The following is a 19,816-nucleotide window of genomic DNA, read 5'->3' as shown; positions in this document are numbered from 1 at the left end:
AAAGGTCTATGGCTGATGAAGTTTGCAAATAACTGCAAACTAGAGCATTTATAAAGTCCATAAGTGATGTCGACATCCTATGAGAAGGTCTTACACAGAGCAATGATTGGTGCCAAAATCATGGGCTCAAACTAAATGCAAAAAAAAAATACATCATTATCGCCTTTGGCAAGAGTGATGCCCCTGCAGATTTCCACATTAATAGCAATGCCTTAAGTTTTCAATTTGTGGTGAAAGATTTGGGCAGACAGGTTGACAGTAACCTCTCCTTTGACCACCATGTCTCTGCAATGGTAAGAAAGGCTTTCTACATAGTCCATCTCATAAGTAAAGGCATTGCTTCCAGAAAAAAAGAAGCCATATGCCCCATACTCTTCCCTCTTCAGGACAAAAATAGAGTACAATGGTGCTTTGGTATGTACCACACCAGGCAGCTGCAGGAACTGGAGAGACCTCAAAGATTTCTTACAAGGAAAATTCAAGGCCTTCAGCACATGTCATATGTCAACAAACTGAAATCATTGTCTCTGTAGTCTGTGTCATATAGAATACTCAGAGAAGACCTGTGCCTTGTGTTTAAAGCAATCTCAGATCCTGCTTTAATGGAAATGCTGCACATCCATAAGTCAAATGGTACTCGATGCACTCACTCTAGAGACCTTAACCTAGTATGTGACATCAACAGGTATTGCTGGAGAGACAGATTCATTTCCCAAAGTTTACCTCTCCTCTGGAACAAACTTCCAATTTAGGTGATTCAGAGCCCTTTGTTGACCCTATTTAAGTGTAATTTGGATGATTGGATAGGAAACGGTAAATTCACCCTGGGGTCTCACCTGCTTTCCTCCTGGACAGGGGCAGTAGTTGCTGATTTAACTCTGCTTGAAACATTGACATTCTAGGGAAAAGGGTTGGAACTTGGCTAGGCTTGTAAGGGCCCTAGGGCCATTATCCTAGTCACCTCCTATGATCCTGTGAACCTCCCTTATATGCTGGAACAGCTATAGTACATTATTGTTGATATACACACATAGTGTTAAACCAAGAAAGGTGTTGACATGTGTAAAGAAAATCTCCTATATGTTCACCATATAGTAAACATTATATATTTTGGCCCTTTATTTTTATTTTTTTAGGTTGTAAAATGAGCAGAGGGTAAGACCATCTCCCTTAAATTTTGTAAACAACAGTAGATTATGGTGATTATTATGGAGTCTAGAAACCAAAAAAGAAACCATGAATCAAAACCAGTTTTAACAATTTTTTTGGTAAGGTGTAGCTTTTTAAATGTGTTTTTATAGAACAGTCTTAATATCTTTATTATTATTTTAATGAGATTATTCACCATTTTTTTCAAAATCAATCCTGTGTCTGTAACTTTTTTTACATGTTTTATGCAAACACTGTTCCTAAGTATTACTGTTAGTGTTTTGTAATCATTTTGCAATCATTTTTACATTATACTTGTGTCAATGTCTGTAAGAAATGTGAACAATATATGTAAATAATACTAGTATGTCTTCAGCACTTAGAGAATAGGGTGCGGTGGGGCATACTAGGACCTGGGTGGGGTTTGCTGCTGTGCATCCTGAGAGTTACACTGATAACCAATTACCTGTCTCCATTTCAATAACTTGATTACCTTCCTCTGTTAACCTAAAAATTATTGTTTTGACCAAGACAACTCAGAAACAACAAATATTTCAAAATCTATATCCCTGCTTAGAAAGTTCAGGTTTAAATAAGAATAGCATCTAATAACTTCATATATTTTGCTCTTCCAGATGTGAAGGGGCCAAGTTTGATTTGTGCACGTGAGCTGACTCACTGCAGTGTGTTGCATGCAATTGACTGCAGGTGCTTGTAAATGTAAAATTCATATTTAGAAATATGGAGTTTGGAGGGGGCAAAGTGCCCACAAGGGAGTGTGTGGAAGTTACGCACACTGTAAAAATGACCTTAAAATGTCCATGTCTGAACTCATGGATATTCACAGTTACAGGAGACTTTAACATTTTTGGATATTATTTTACTGTTCAGCTTCCTTATTGTTCAGTTGCTATTTTCTCTACCAACCTGTATTCTCAGGTGAAACCAGTCAGCACAGGGGAATAGTTATGGTTAGTACAACTGTCCATATTGTTATATTGTGCTTTAATTTAAATATGCTAAGAAGCAAACTTTGTGGGTATTGTGCTACAGATACAATATACTTTATCAGACACCCTTATTAAAATAATCAATTACTTTCTAAGACAATACTGATCAGTGCCATCTGATTTCTATTTCCTTTGCAGACAGTAGAGAGAACTAATATTACCTAAACTACTTTTATAGTGTTCAAAGACAGGCATCCATTTGAAATTAAGAATATCAAACAAACATACAATCATAGTGAATTTGGATATATATATTTTTTTGCATTTTAAAATGTTGACATAAATCCAGAATAAAATAAAATGACATATTACAGCAGAGGGAGCAAATATTGTTAAAGCAGGAATTAAAATTTCTCACATTAAAATGTGGTTCTGCTGTACTGCTTACACTATTATATAAGTTGTTTTTCTGAGTTGTAAAAAGCAATGGGAGTGTCACGGAATTACATTTTCTTTTGCTGCAGAGAGAAGAACCACCTATACAGTTCAATTCCAATACAATGACCCTCAGCAGGAAATGTAAGAACAGCTCTCAGCCCATGGCATACCCTGTCCTCGACTGGCATGACATCAAGTTCCAGGATATCATTGGGGAAGGAAACTTTGGACAAGTGCTGAAGGCTCGCATTAAAAAAGATGGATTACGGATGGATGCGGCTATCAAACGCATGAAAGGTAATTGCTTGTCAGTACTAAACATGTCAAAATAATACAGTATGTGTTAATATTAGGCAAGTAGAAATGAACAGGTGTCTAACATCTGTTACCCCTTCTGCAGAGCATTAGTGAGAAGGTTTATAAACCTGAGGTATGCACTAGGTAGGTCTATGAATGGCACAGTCAGTGCACTAGGTTACTGTACATGGGGCACATTTAAGCTTGTGAAAGTGAAAACAAAAGGTACTGATGCAAAGTGCACGGTACAGGCTAGAGAGAGGACCTGGTATGCTTAAAAGTAACAGAAAACCTAGGGAAGGAGTCAGACAGTTACTACCAGGAAGGGGACACTACAGACTGTGCGTACTCACCGGTACCATATATGCAATGGTTTATAATGGTGGGCACAGCATTGTAGAATTGTATGACATGTGAATATATATGCTGGCAAAGGAAGCAGTCCTGTTAAGTGACAGAAAATTTGTTGAACATACCATTTCATCAAGTTTATCCCTATTACAAAAAGTGCTTCAACCCTGGATGATGCTTATTTAATTGTGTAAGGTATAGAGAGCAAGTGCCTTTCATGGGAAGGGTCAGACAGCAAAAACCCCCCTTCTGCAAAACTCTGGGTTTTACCACTTTGACTTGGGGCAAATTTCATGAAGCTGCATTTTAACAAGTGTGCCCTTGACAGAAAAGATCACATCAAATGGCAGCATGTATAAGCTTCAGAATCATGGTGAAAACTCTTTCATAGCATTTTGCTTTGTTTTGTGTAGCAGAGTTCCTACATTTCCTATTAAAATTCTAAGTTGTTAAAAATTTGGTATGAAATGCTCTCTACATCTATCTAATGCCATATGTGCCCACATACGGCTGTCTTCTACATGCAGGGAGCACATAAGAGAAGTGAAGTCAGGTAGCAGAAATTAATTTACACATGCTACAAACACAATTGTAATACTTTTAAGGCAAAGTTAGGAGACATCAAATAACATATAGCTTTCCAGACTGTAACTATTGAAAGTGAAGTCAGTTATAACAAATGTTCCAGCAAGGATGCAAACTTATTATAAAGGAAACACTTGTATACTGAATTACTGGGATAATACCAGAGTAAACAGGGCTGTTAGGGAATGTCACAGTTCATGGGGTAGGGAAGCATGGAGGTACAGCCCCCTGCACAAAATACACTTTGTGTTGTTTCATTGATTTTAAATGGAAAACTGATAGGAAGTGATTTCTTAGGGCTTTCAGTTAAATTTTTCTGACAAACTGGGAATTGATGAATTGTTTGCACGTTTCATGACTTGAATGAACCCTTTGTATATATTACATAAATTATGTGGCCCTTGCTGGCATGCACTAGAAGCAACAGCTGTAGTGTGTACAGCAGTGTACTGGGACCCTGCCAACATGCTGCAACACATAATTGGAATAATATCATACCAGCTATGAGGAGGGACACAGTGATGGATTATATGCATAGTAAATAGTATAAAGAAAAATAACTCTTTCGTGCTATTTTAGCTTTGTTTTGTGTAGCATTCAGTGTGAGACAAAAGATGTGAAGAATAAATGTCCATATATCACAGTGCTGCAAGCAGACCTGGAGAAACATCCCAAGAAGCTTTTAGATTTGCCTATATTACATGCAATTACCAACATAGTAATACCTGACTGGCTTAGCCTTCTTACCTAACATGTGTACAACACACAAGGGTGTGCAGCTGTTTACAGCTTCTGTAGATGAATCCTCCTGTATTACCTTTGATGTACTCTTTTTCCTTACCCCCCCAACCTGTTTCACAAGAGGAAGGGTACCACATAGTTAAGTTACATGTGGTCAGGAATCGAGGAGGGCTACATGACGGTGTGAAGCCACAGGATGTCATTACTGCTACTCTCAGGATGACTCTTGAAGGGCACCCTGACAGTAAGAAATTAGAAAATACCGTTGTCATGAGTGCTGTGTGACTAACAGCATGATATCCCCAAAACAGTGAAGTATCTGCCTTTTATTTATAAAACTGTAATCAGAATATCTCAGAAAATACATATGAAAGAAAATATTCTAAACAAGAATAAAAGTGAAGAAAGGAATCCAAATGAACACGTAGCTATTGCTTGCAGGCTTCCACAGCGGATAACTCGTTGACACAGCAGTGTCAATACTAAATTCATCACTTTCTAATAGAGATGCAGTTAGTGTAATGTTCATGCAAAAGCAAATACATTATAGCACTTTGACTGAACATGATATATATTCTGTTATGACGCAGCATGCACAGAAAGCTGTTTCAGCACCTAGTGCTGGTAAACTAACACAACAATTAATCTTACATTATGTAAAAGTATTTCCTAACTCCATTAGCCAAGTATACAGTGCATCCATTTTGTGATGGCATAGGCTACCAGAAAGATATAACAGTCTCCACTGCTGCCACTTAACTTAGGAACGGGTATGTCCTTCTGATCCATGTCACTGTCCAAATAAGTATGGAGAACAACAACAAACAAGTGAACTAAAGCATACAAATGAGTGTGATATACAACTATCTACAAATGTGCACTGTTGCCTCTGGTTACGGCCCTCACTAGCTACTACATTATTTTTCCACCTCACAATTGCCAATCAGCTGCCATCAGTGCCTCTCTCCATCTACTCTGTCTATTGGGCACTACTGTGCCCCCCTAGACTTCCTCCTAAATGCTCAGGATTTTGGAGAGATTGATGCTCTCAATGCTACATCATATTGGTGTGGAGGGGTATTTTTGTATTATGCCCAAACTTCTTTTCCTCTCTCCGTGCCTGTAGTGTCAGTGGGCAGATGTGCAATGGGGAAATGCTGGTCTCTTACCTACTGCCACTTTAGACAATGCCTAGTTACTTTGCTCAAGTACCTGCAAGTAGGTTAATTCATGTGTGCACAGGGTTATAGGGCCAAACATTAAGAAAAAATGTCTCACCCAAATGACTGCACGAATGATGTCCCCTCCTAGATGACCCTTACCTCAGTGACAAGGAACAAATGGGACAATTGGCTTAAAGAGGGATAGATGATTGGCAGGAAGTGAGAAACAAATAAATAAACAAAAAAAAAAAAGCCAAAATATGTTGGGCTATTAAGCTGGAACTAAAACTGAATTTATAATTAATAGATTTGTTAGGATAATAGTTTTCGGGTATTCTAAATGAAATACACTGTCATACCCAGGACATCTCTGAAGTATAATTAACAGAAATTCAGTTCCACTCAGCAGTCACTTTAGTGACACTGCAGCAGTTGAGGTTATATGAGTTATTTTCAAAAGTAATTTCAGCACTACTGACATCTGTAAGTAAAATGTTTTTGTTCACTTTTTTTTTTTGAGTGTTGTATTGCTGGTTGCAGATGTCGCATTTTGCTCATATTTTCCTGCATATTTGACAGAGTATGCTTCCAAAGATGACCACAGGGACTTTGCTGGAGAACTGGAAGTACTTTGTAAACTTGGATCCCACCCTAATATCATCAACTTACTAGGAGCATGTGAACATAAGGGTAAGGATATCTATTTTTTTATTAAGAAGCAAATGTCAAGACTTACCAAAGGAAAGATGAGAGATCTGGAGATGTGTTCACATACATATATTTACCACTGGCGTAGGAGTTAGGAAAGATCATTTTAAAACAGCTGAGTAAAAAAAGTACAATATAGCCACTATGAGTATTGGACACTGAATGATTAATAATTTATAGTATAAGACACAGTAAACCATAAATAAAGGAAATATCTCAAATTGTTACTCTTCTGCAACTACAACATTCCAGGACAGCAATTTCTGTGATAGTGTGACTCCAGTGATGACACAATGTGATAACAGCGATGAAAGGTTTACGTGTAAAGAAAGCACTCTGTCTGGTTCTGCTATTTAACTCATACAATAACGTATGGATATATACACTGGTTGAGAATACAAAACAATACCATCACTCACGTAAATTGCCCACTGGCATATAGCCCAATTTATATGATCAGTGGGAAACTCAGTTCAGAGAAAGCTATGGCCACAATGAGGAAAACCTCATTACTAGTTCAGTAGCATGTCTCTGAACTGCACTTTTTCACCATTAGCCCTGCCAGACCTGTGATGGTGGTAGTGTTCACACACTGGCTGCCCAGGCATTGGCACAGGTACCTCCCATAGACTCTCTCACACACACACACACACACACACACACACACACACACACACACACACACACACACACACACACACACACACATTCTTATACACAGATAGATAAAGAGCTAGATAAGAGATAGATAAAGAGATATAGATATAGAGCTTACTCTGCCCAGTGCCTACAGTTTAGACATTCTGCCACAGTGTTACTTAACTCATTACATCTGAGTGATGCCTCCAGGTGCATCTGCATTTAACTCCTACTGCCTCTAGGCGTCAAATATTGCTTACTCATATTTGCATCAATAATTCCAAAATCATGCTATGCACATGGTTTTAAAAGATTTCATCTTAAAGCTTACGCAATGGCAAAGTCAATTGCATTAATCTACAGAAAAATTGCCAAAAGCCGAACTTCGGAAAAAAGCCGGTTTATTTTTAAACGTTACAATAAAACACGTTTTTCGTCTCACCTAAATGTGGGACTTCTTCAGAAACAAACAATTTAAAATTGCAAAGACTTGTATTTATACATCCTTTATTTGGTGCCAAAAGTTTAAATGCCATTTATTATAATTTAAAGGGACATGCCTTCCCATAAATACTTTCCTTAATGAAATGAAAGACTTGTTCCCTTATTACTTAAAAACTCATACAGCACATATTCCTTTCCACTAACATATAAAACATCAAATACATTTGTTATGAAACATCAAATACGTTTACTACGATTGATTGTGCAGCTTTTCTTTTTAAGAAATACTCATCTTATTTATGCCATTTATTAAAAATAAAATGTAAATCTGAACTATATGACGTATAAAATATGAAATATAATTCAATACGTGAAATTTATTATACTAATTTATATTTATGTATTTAAATGGAAACATAAAAATTTAAAACTTTACTACCATGTAAATGCATTGTATAGTACTATTAATTCACGTATAACTGAGATTAAAATTGAATTAGAGAATAAAATTAAAATTGAAGATACCTAGATTACATGAAATCATGAGTTACATATAAAAATACCTAAACTACATCAATTCGTTAATACAACTACTATAATATGTATTTATTAATTCCTAGTCTATTCTTTCTACTTATGTTTATACTGTCATTGAATTATTATTAAATCTATTTATACCCACTAGACGTTACCTGGATGATCATTAAACAAGGCATGTGTATATATGTTTAAATTTATAATGAAGCATTCCTAAATTATATGTCTAACCAAAACATATTTAAACTGATATTTTTTACAAAAAACTTTATTGAGAATTTTTTGTTGGACCTTCTTATGTACCATTATAACTTTTTTGTAAAAATGTTTACATATTGACTTTTTTACAGAAAATGATGTTTATTAGGCGATGGCAAACTGCAGCAATAATTGCTGTTATTACTATTTATCTTTCTAAACATTTAAGTTTTAAGAGACACATGATGGAACATTTATCATTTAGGCCCGGGTGCATATGTGCATTCAATCTAATTTGCCAATATAACTCCATTTTTTCTAAAATTAACCCATAGGGCCCACCTCTCTCATCTTGTGAGATCTGGTGGATGATTTTAAATTTAAACCTATGGTCAGGATGTGCCAACGTGTGTCTCGCTAATGCATTGTCCTCCTTTTTCTGGACTATACTTCTTAAATGTTCTGATATCCTGTCCCTTAACCCACGCTCTGTTTTCCCTATATAGAAGCAGGGACACGTCTGACATTTTGCCACATATACAACCCCCCGGGTGTTACAATTGTATTTCCCTTTTAAGTTGATCTGAAAACCATTTATTTCCACTTTACTCCCTACCTCTATACTGTAGAAAAAGTGGATGCCTCCATTAAACAGCATACTGAATTTGTTAGATACAAGTATGAGTATGCAAGAGTATTTCATAGCATAGAACAGCATATGGAAAAAATGCGACAGACCAAAATTAAGAAACTGGAAAGAGATTGTGTACAATATAGTAAAAATACAGCATATCCCCCACCCCCATGTTCGCAAACAAGACCTAACAATAATTCACACAGTTCATCAAACTATAATGGTCAAAACAACATGGGTAATAACGATACAAGTATGAATAAGGCACAAGCATCGACTTCTCCACAGCAATTTGGTAATGAAGGAATGGACAGTGAGCAGTTGAGAAGAAGTGAGAGAATAAGAGAATGTAACAACAATGACACAGAAATTACTAATAACAATGGGGGAAGGTCTGCCACAAATTTGCAGAATAATCAGGGTTTTCAGAAGAGGAATCAAAGGAAACAATGGAACAGAAAGAAAAATCGAAACAACAGGAGATGAAGATAGATATCAATGATAATAAGTTTCCTAGACTTATTACTAACAGTAAAGGTGATTTTACAATATACAATTACTCATCCTTTTTTGTTTCAGAACAATTGGCAGACATTCTTTCAAAAGGATTGATTTTTGTTCCATCTTGTAGAATAAATTTAGCAGAGGCCATATGTGATTTGAAACTTTTTGTAAGGAAATTGAATTTGAAACATCTATTAGGGGACCAACCAATTAATAACACTGGGTTTAAAGTGGCAAGTAGTTATAATCCACCATTGCATAATGCACTTTGTACTTTTGAAAAATTTTGTGAGTTGGACCTAAGAAAATTAAGCAGAAACAGGCCCAGCTTCATTTATAATTTAAATCAAGAAGACAGGTCAGAACTCGATTGCTTGTTGTCTGCTAACATCAGGATTATGAATCCAGATAAAGGTGGAGGTTTGGTTTTTATGGATATGACAGATTATGAGAACTGTATTAAGAACATATTAGAGGAAGAGACATACCATCTAGCTTCATTGAATGAATATAACAAAGCTAACCAATTCATTAAGAGTTTTCTTAATGAGCTTTTCATTGAAGCTAGAATAGATTTACACACATTTAATTATCTATCTACATTGGCCCCTAGAGTACCATATATGTTCGGCGTACCCAAAATCCATAAAAACCTAGAAAATCCACCTTTCAGACCAATAGTTAATGGAAGGAATTCCTCAACTTATGCATGTGCTAAATTTGTGGATTCGATATTGAAAAAATATGTATCAGATGAAAAATGGATTTTAAAGGATTCCTGGGCATTTTTGGGTAGTTTGAATAATCTTCCTTTTAATGAACACTTCAATTTCTTGACAATAGATGTAAGAGAGTTATACACCTGTATTCCTCAACAATAAGGAATAGAATGGGTGATAGCAAGGATGCGACAGAAAAATGCCCCTGTAACTGAAGTGGCTTTAGTGCAAGAAATTTTAGATATCATTTAATCTTAGAATTTTATATTTTTCCATAAGCAGTTTTATATACAGAAAAAAAGGAGTGGCAATGGTCTCGCCGTGTGGCTCTAGTTACGTGAATCCAGTTTTGTCGTATTGGGAGACTAAGTATATTTTCTCCAATGATAATTTCAACAACATAACTAGATATTATGGTAGATTCATAGATGACATTTTTATGGTCATTGAGGAGTCAGCTAAAACAGCCACTGAATTGGTAGCCATGATGAACAACACAACAGATTTTCTGAGGTTCACCCATACTTATGACACTACATCTATAGTCTTTTTAGATGTAAATTTAACAAAAAATAAAGTGGATAAGCGATATGAAGCAGCATTACATAGGAAACCAACTTTTTCTAATAAATTCTTGCATTTTACAAGTGCCCATCCATTACATCAAAAACGATTGGTCTTAAAAAGCTAATTGGTAAGGGCAGCAAGAATGATCACTACAAATGAGAGATTCAAAGAGGAATGTTTGGTTTTAAAGCAGATGTTTTTGAATAGGGCCTATCCACTCACAATGATAGAGGAACTGACACAAGAAGTAATATCAAAAAGAATGACTGGTGTTTATCAACCAATTCTTAGGTCACATTTGGACATGCACATAAATCAAGACGATATCAGGCTTTGTCCGGAGACAAATATTGACATGTATCATGAGCCACCAAACAATTTAAAATTGGCATGCATTATGAGTTTTTCTTCTGATCATGTTCAGATCAAGGAAATTATATTTAAGAATTGGGCGTTGCTGAACGAAGATGTAGTGTTGGGTCTCAAATTCAACTTCATGTCCAAAATTGTTTGAAGGAAAGGCATATGTTTTAAAATGATGTTTCAAAGACAAAAACCCATAATACAGAGAAGTGTAGGCATGTCACAGTGTGGCTCATGCCCTTATTGCTACATTATAGAGGTAGGGAGTAAAGTGGAAATAAATGGTTTTCAGATCAACTTAAAAGGGAAATACAATTGTAACACCCAGGGCGTAGTATATGTGGCAAAATGTCAGGCGTGTCCCTGCTTCTATATAGGAAAAACAGAGCGCAGGTTAAGGGACAGGATATCAGAACATTTAAGAAGTATAGTCCAGAAAAAGGAGGACAATGCATTAACGAGACACACGTTGGCCCATCCTGACCATAGGTTTAAATTTAAAATCATCCACCACATCTCACAAGATGAGAGAGGTGGACCCTATGGGTTAATTTTAGAAAAAATGGAGTTATATTGGCAAATTAGATTGAATGCACATATGCACCCGGGCCTAAATGATAAATGTTCCATCATGTGTCTCTTAAAACTTAAATGTTTAGAAAGATAAATAGTAATAACAGCAAGTATTGCTGCATTTTGGCATCGCCTAATAAACATCATTTTCTGTAAAAAAGTCAATATGTAAACATTTTTACAAAAAAGTTATAATGGTACATAAAAAGATCCAACAAAAAATTCTCAATAAAGTTTTTTGTAAAAAATATCAGTTTAAATATGTTTTGGTTAGACATATAATTTAGGAATGTTTCATTATAAATTTAAACATATATACACATGCCTTGTATAATGATCATCGATGTAACGTCTAGTGGGTATAAATAGATTTAATAATAATTCAACGACAGTATAAACATAAGTAGAAAAAATAGACTAGGAATTAATAAATACATATTATAGTAGTTGTATTAACGAATTGATGTAGTTTAGGTATTTTTATATGTAACTCATGATTTCATGTAATCTAGGTATCTTCAATTTTAATTTTATTCTCTAATTCAATTTTAATCTCAGTTATACGTGAATTAATAGTACTATACAATGCATTTACATGGTAGTAAAGTTTTAAATTTTTATGTTTCCATTTAAATACATAAATATAAATTAGTATAATAAATTTCACGTATTGAATTATATTTCATATTTTATACGTCATATAGTTCAGATTTACATTTTATTTTTAATAAATGGCATAAATAAGATGAGTATTTCTTAAAAAGAAAAGCTGCACAATCAATCGTAGTAAACGTATTTGATGTTTCATAACAAATGTATTTGATGTTTTATATGTTAGTGGAAAGGAATATGTGCTGTATGAGTTTTTAAGTAATAAGGGAACAAGTCTTTCATTTCATTAAGGAAAGTATTTATGGGAAGGCATGTCCCTTTAAATTATAATAAATGGCATTTAAACTTTTGGCACCAAATAAAGGATGTATAAATACAAGTCTTTAAATTTTAAATTGTTTGTTTCTGAAGAAGTCCCACATTTAGGTGAGACGAAAAACGTGTTTTATTGTAATGTTTAAAAATAAACCGGCTTTTTTCCAAAGTTCAGCTTTTGGCAATTTTTCAGTAGTTTGGTGTTCATTATGGATTGTTCAATTGCATTAATATCTGACCTCTGTCTAGTGCAGATAAAGAGATATTATTAACTGTTGTTTTTATGATATTAATTTACATAGGTATAATTTTCACATTTTTCTAAATATCTCAAAAAAACAAGTAACGCACACAGGACTCCTTAGCCTCATATGAAAGTTCTCAGCTAGATGAATAAAATGACACACACAGGACTCCTTAGCCTCATATGAAAGTTCTCAGCTAGATGAATAAAATGACAGTATGTGTGTAATTTGAGTGGTTGCTGAGATAGTGTAAGATGTTTACAAAATATTACAAATGTAATAGTTACTGTGTTTATTGTGACATAAAATTCTGTTAAAAACCTACAACCTAAGGAATACTACCACTATAAAAATAGTTTGTGCTGAAGGTTTTGCCATTTATACTTCTTTCATAACCCCTGGTTCCACATATATGAACATTTGTTTGAAAAGTAAGGACATAATTTGATTCTGTTAAAAAGCTTAGGCTTTGCCCATTGGAAGTTACAGTGCAAACTTCCTAAGCTCCATTGGAGTGAATGAGTTAATTAATTATTAATTAACTATTTCAGCTTCTTTCAGCAAGAAAGAATTGTTTTATTTGTCCATGTCATAAATATACACATATGGGTGTGTGTGTGTGTGTGTGTGTGTGTGTGTGTGTGTGTGTGTGTGTGTGTGTGTGTGTGCGTATATATATATATATATATATATACACACACATATGATATGTGTGTGTGCTGGTGTATGGAAGGTGGACAGTTAGAATTTTGGAAAGAGAGGCAATGTCTCAGGATCACAGGTCAGGGTCAGATGAAGAAGATCTCAAATGTTAGACACTTGACCAGCAATCTGCTGACTTCATGGGGAGAGAGATCTGTGATAGAAGTATAGCCTGGTAGCAATGTTTCTTCAGAGTGCACTCTGTGTTGCTGGAAGACATGATATTCTGGATTTTTACATCTTGTATCAGTATACCTACTGCTTCTTTGTATACAGAGATACTACTGCATGTTTATTCTGCATGTTCGTACATTTGACCTATTAGCACATGTTTTGGCTACAATGATCATTACAAATGGTAGGTTCATAGGTTCATAGATTAGTACTAGGCTAACTGTCCTTGAGAGCCATTTTAAGCTTAGCCAATTATCCCTTGTGAGACTCAAACCCTGCACCTTGTGTTTATAAGGCAAACACCTTAACCATTAGGCCACCCTCCCACCCTTAACACCAGCTGACTGCTAAATAAGAGTATTTTCTCAATCTTCATGGTGAGGCTGGGGGTTACTTTAATGATATTGTCTAATGATGTGATGTTTTCATGGGCAGATGCCTGTGATATAGTTTGCAGCCTTCTGTATTCCACCTTTGAGCAATCTTTTGATGATACATTTTTTGTCATTAAATACTTTATTCTCCCTCTCTCTCACACACACACACACACACACACACACACACACACACACACACACACACACACACACACACACACACACACACACTCTCTGTCTCATTTGGACTGGACTTGAACAACTGTGTCAGCATACCATTCCTCATCAGGCTGACCTGAGACATACCTCTCTGGATTATATGAAGAGACATTATGGATCTCACTGAATATATGTCTCAGACACATAAGGTATGTGCCTTGTATTGAGCAGCATTCTATCTTCACCAAGGATGATGCTACAGTATGAACAAACATGATTGACCTTAACTATTGGATTCGTTTTGTCATTCCTGGGGGATTCGGTAGCTGACAGCCTGGGAAGACATGGTCAACAAATTACGCTGCTTTGCCAAAGATGGCCTGCAGCTGTCCCCACCACCCCAGGCTTCCGAATTATTGCTAAAATTTTATCCACCCCTTTAGAGCCTTTTTTAGGCAATGCCAGCTTGACAAACCTACTGACATACTAAGACAAAACAAAACTAAATTCACAGCAGCTTCCAAATAAAACTTGTATCCAACACAACACATTAATGCTCCAACATACGTTTTTGTTTTAAAAATCACTTCCTCAGAGATCTCTGAGGAAGTGATTTTTAAAACGAAAACGTATGGTGGAGCGTTTCTGTGGAATAAAGTGAACTGAAGTGTGCTGAGCCGTCCGTGGGTTTTTTCACAATTTTCTAAGCTTGCCCTGCTCAGGGCTTTATTGTTTTGCCTGAAAACCTGCTTCATTTTGTGGACTACTGACATACTAAATAAAACCAAAAGAAACCTGAACGTGCTGCTCAGTGCTAGGAGCCTTAAAAAGAAGCTTCACACCCTACAAGCTCTCCTCAGTCTGGAGAATATAGAAATCTGTGCCACTACTGAGATATGGTCTAAAGCCCCAGAAAGTTCTCTGGCAGTGCTAGGCTACAGTTCCTTCCACACATTTTGACCATCGGCTGCACAAACAGGAACTAAAGGTGGGGGTATCTTGAGCTACATTAGCAACAAGTATCCCTCAAGGTTGTTAGTTAAACAGGATGATACCCTGGAGTTCATCCACATGCAAATCACCTTAGAGAGAGTCCCTTACTACATCTTAGCAAGCTATAAGTCGCCATCTATGTCTCAAGAATCCAATATCAATCATCTAGACCTGCTCTACATCCAACCAAATATTCTATTCATGGGAGACTTTAACCATCTCTCTATAGAGTGGGAAACATACACTGCCTCCATCTTTCAGGTACAATGTATTATGGACTTTATTAACATAAATGCCCTTGATTAATTAGTGAACACTTCAGCTGGAGATTCAAGCATACTGGACCTTGTTCTCACCAATATGGGAGAGTGCCTCCTATGTCACATCCTCACAGGTGAGGTTGGATCACAAAGCTGTTTCATTCAAAGTGAAAATCTATTTGGAAAACCTAGCAAAACCTGTTACAGTTAGAAGCTATTCTGAAGCAAACTACATCCTATTAAATGACAGTTTGTTAAAATTCAGTGCCTTGCCCAACCCAGATTTCACAACAGCCTAAGCAGAAATATCCAAAGAAACACAACACAAACATGTAAGTGGATAGAGGATGTTGTACCTACCAGAAGTAAACCAAAAACAACCACAAAAATAAACCACACTGGTGAAATCCTAATCTTAACAGGCATACCTCTCACACTTTTAATGAAAGAAATCTGGACAAAGCCTGAGAAAATGCCAAATCTGGACAAAGGCCCAAAACAGGGCCAGATTTTAAATATTGCTCTTATAAACTTAGAAAGTTGCTAGAGTAATAGGTTTTGTGTTACCATGCATTTTCTGAAGGATTTAGAGTCTGAAATTCAATGTATGTCATTATTTAGTGACTTCAATCCTAAGATCATCCCAGTGATTTGCCAGAAACCCACAATTTTTTTATGAGGAATAGACCAAAAATAAGAGGCACAAATCTGGAAATTCTGCAAAAATCTGGACAGTTGAGAGGTATGTTAACAGGGTTTATAACAAAAGGGAAAAAAAAGTCATGGCCAAAGTGAGAAAGAGCAACTCTCATAATGACAAAGGCTCACTAATAAAATTAAACAGGAAACTAAGAGGACTAATTAAATCCAACAAGACCAATTACGAGGTCAAGATATCTTCTCAGGCTAAAGGCAACCATAAGACCTTCTACAGCTATGTTTGAAACCTCAAAGGTATCATGCAACACTGTGCAGAACTTGTAGTAAATGGTACCATCTTCAATGAGCAGGGTGACATAGCGAATCTGCTGACTGACAAATTCAACTCAAACTTTACCTCCACTACCCCCCTGCCACCCTTTGTGAAATCCCTACCAGCAACCCCCCCCCCCAAAATATCTGCAGGGAGCAGGGTATAGTGACACTCACTAAGGCTAAAAACACAGCTTCACTGGGGACCACCAATATCTCAAGTTGCCTCCTAAATAGGCTGAAACATGAACTATCAGAACCACTTCAGTCACTTTTCAACTACAGCCTCAAAACAGCCTACATACTCGGAGAATGCAGGTCAGGAGGGCAGCAGTCGTTATCCTCCTTCACAAGGGTGGACCATCAACCAACCCTGGAAACTACAAACCCATTAGTCTGACTAGTCTAATATGCAAAGCCATAGAATGAATTATCATGGAAATGATCAACAAAGACACTGGCAACCTAAAGACACTGGACTCATCCCAGTTTGGTTTTGTCAAAAGATGGTCATGCCTTCTTAACCTGGTAGACTTCTTTTGAGAAGGTAACTAAGGCATTGGATGAAGGGAAAATGGTGAATACCACCTACCTTGACCTGACTAAGGTGTTCAGTACAATATCCCACTCAGGTATTGTGGGCAAAGTCACAGAGCTAGGCATAAATCCCAACACAAGTCACCGGATTGCCAGCTGGCTCACAGATAGGATCCAAAAAGGCAGGATTGGTGAGACCACTTCCATCAAGAGGCAGGTGACCAGTGGAGTACCACAGGTCTCCATGCTGCACCCACTCCTGTTTGGCATCTACTTCTTGGAGGCCAAAGATAATGTCAAGGGCCTCTGGCTCACCAAGTTTGCAGGGACTGCAAATTGGTAACTATCATAACTTCCTCTCATGACACTAACATCCTGCAAGAGAGTCTAACACATATTAATGACTAGTGCCAAAGACACAGATTAAAACTCAATGCAAAGAAGTGCATTGTAGTGCATTATGGGAAAATGTCTTCACAGGCAAATTACTCCATTGTTAAGACACATTTAATAGGAGGCCTTGTAGTTAGAGATCTGGGAACATATGTAGACAGTAATCTGGCCTTTGAGCAACATGTTGCCACAGTAGTAAGAAACTCATTCTATGTCACCCAACCTATAAGTAAGGGTATAGCATTCAGGTCCAAGGAAGTTATAATACTACTCTACTCATCCCTTATCAGGTCAGTCATTGAGTATAATGGCCCCTTCAGCATGTACCTGACTAGATATATGCAACAGTTAGAATACCCATAGAAGTTCCTCACCAAGAGAATCCAGCATATTAACACACTGTCCTATACAGATCATTCTAGAGCCCTGTCTCTATACTCAGTCTCCTACAGGTTGTTGAGAGGCCATTTGTGTTTGGCATATAAAGCATCCTTAGATCCAGCCCTGATGGAGCTTTTGCACATCTGCAGAACAAGCAACACCAGAAATATTAGATGCAGGGAATTGAACTTTGCTTGTGACATAAATAGAACATGCTGGCAAGACAGATATGTGACTCAAAGGATCCCCATGCTCTGGAAAAGGCTCTTCATCCATGTGACATGGAGTCCTTCCCTAACTGTATCCAAATGTAACCTTGACCATTGGATGGGAAATCACAAATTCATCCCCAGGATGGCCCCCATGACTCTTATAGATAGAGGTCAATAGTAAACATTCCATAACTGACATTGGATGGCTATCATAAATTCATCTCTGGGCTGACCCTCATTTCTCTTACAACGACCGACAGTAAACATTCCCTAACTAAAATACCCCCCCCCACATAACATTTTAGCAACCTCCTAACAAACATACCCCCCAACGAGGCTGCACATGTTACAATCAGATGCAATTGGATTGGGTTGCCTGGCTAGGCTTATAAAGGCCTTGATGGTCATTAGCCTAGAATATAGCTATGAACCTCCCTCATCCCAATCCATCCACTGTTGGGGATTTGGTTGTCTAACTGACAATGGCAGGAGACAAGCAGGTCAGAAGACCGTCATAGTAACACATGGCAGGTACTGACTACCTTAGTGGTGACCCTATCCAATATATGGTTATGATTACTGTTATGGAACAACTGCTGCTCTTAGGCATGTTCTAGAAGTGTCTGTACCCTACCTCCCAAAGATGGAGATTTTTACTCAGGCCCATCCACACACCTAGCCTGACCTCTGTTCTGAGCTGTGGCCTTCACAAAAATAGGCTGCACACAGCAACATCCTTCTTGGGTATCTGCGCTCCTAACTCAATTCAGCTCACCTGGTCTGTAGTCAGGCCCTTATCCCCGACTCCAGTGGAACTGGCTCCAATGATGATACATACAGGTGGTGTCCTCAGACTTGATATTAAATATGGCTGGTGCCCTCCTTTATATGAAAAGGTTGCACGTTGTGCTATTTCATAAATTAGTAGGTTATTCATTGGATGTAATGGCTGGCTGTGGCTTTATAGTGATGTCATTCTTGGTGGCCTGGTTATCATGGTGGCTCCTCCCCATTATTTGTTTGCTTTTTTCTTTTCTGTTTTGGCTTATCACTTGTGGCTGTGGACAGTATGTGGTATGGTGCTAGCTGCCCAGCTTTAATGTTGCAATGTGATGGCTGTACAGCTCCCTATTTGAAGTGCAAAGCCTGATAAAGTGACACCCTACACTCTCAGAATTAAACTGCGCTTCAAGTTACACCCTAAAATAATTTTCTTTTCACACAGCCAGCCACTGACTTCTGTCTCTCAACAAGCCATCTCCTGATGTTCATGTCCTCTGGGTGTCCATCATGCATTGATGCCCCCACCTTGTGTAAACCATTTTTATAAAGATCACAAGCAAGGAAAGCCCTACAGAGGGGTGTATCCAATGCTCTGAGAAGACTGGACAGATGAGGAGCCATAATTCTGAGTCCTAACAATGGGTTTTTCTCCTTGTACTCCCTTCCTTACTGACATTTTAAAATTTGCTATGTTCTCACACGACTGATGTTCTTATTGTTTGTGAAACATGGTTAAAGAATAATGACTGAAAACCAGTTCTGTCACGGTATAAATGTTTTTACTGTAATGAACATTCTAACAAAAAAAAAATCAGGTGGCGGTATTATGATAGGGATTAAAAATTGTTATGAGACCTGTGTTTATTACATGTTCAGTGATTACACCAATGCTGTAGATTGTGTAACTGTGACAATAAGGATAACCCTGGAACATATAACTATTCTTGGAATGTACAGACTACCAAAGTCAAGCGCTGATGACCTAGAGGAATTCATACATTTCTTGCATGAAACTTCAAAAGGAAACACAATAGTGGTTGGGGACTTTAACCAGAAACAGACGGGAATAATATTGATTCAACAATATTAGTAAAGAAATTATCTACAATATATGCACAGGAAAACAATCATATCACATTGT

General features: G+C 37.0%; 1 protein-coding gene across 1 annotated transcript in view; it reads left to right on the top strand.

Annotated features, from left to right (window-relative positions):
- Positions 1-19,816, top strand: part of TEK (TEK receptor tyrosine kinase) — a 767,861-nt gene that overhangs the window by 580,557 nt on the left and 167,488 nt on the right. The window contains exons 14-15 of the mRNA XM_044061437.1: positions 2,624-2,834; positions 6,254-6,364. Coding sequence (XP_043917372.1) covers positions 2,624-2,834; positions 6,254-6,364 — 322 coding nt within the window. The remainder of the gene's footprint in view (positions 1-2,623; positions 2,835-6,253; positions 6,365-19,816) is intronic.

This window comes from Protopterus annectens, chromosome 2.part0 (genome assembly GCF_019279795.1).
Source record: "Protopterus annectens isolate FY-2018-M chromosome 2.part0, PAN1.0, whole genome shotgun sequence".
Classification (NCBI taxonomy): domain Eukaryota; kingdom Metazoa; phylum Chordata; order Ceratodontiformes; family Protopteridae; genus Protopterus; species Protopterus annectens.
This window is presented reverse-complemented; position numbering and strand designations above follow the sequence as displayed.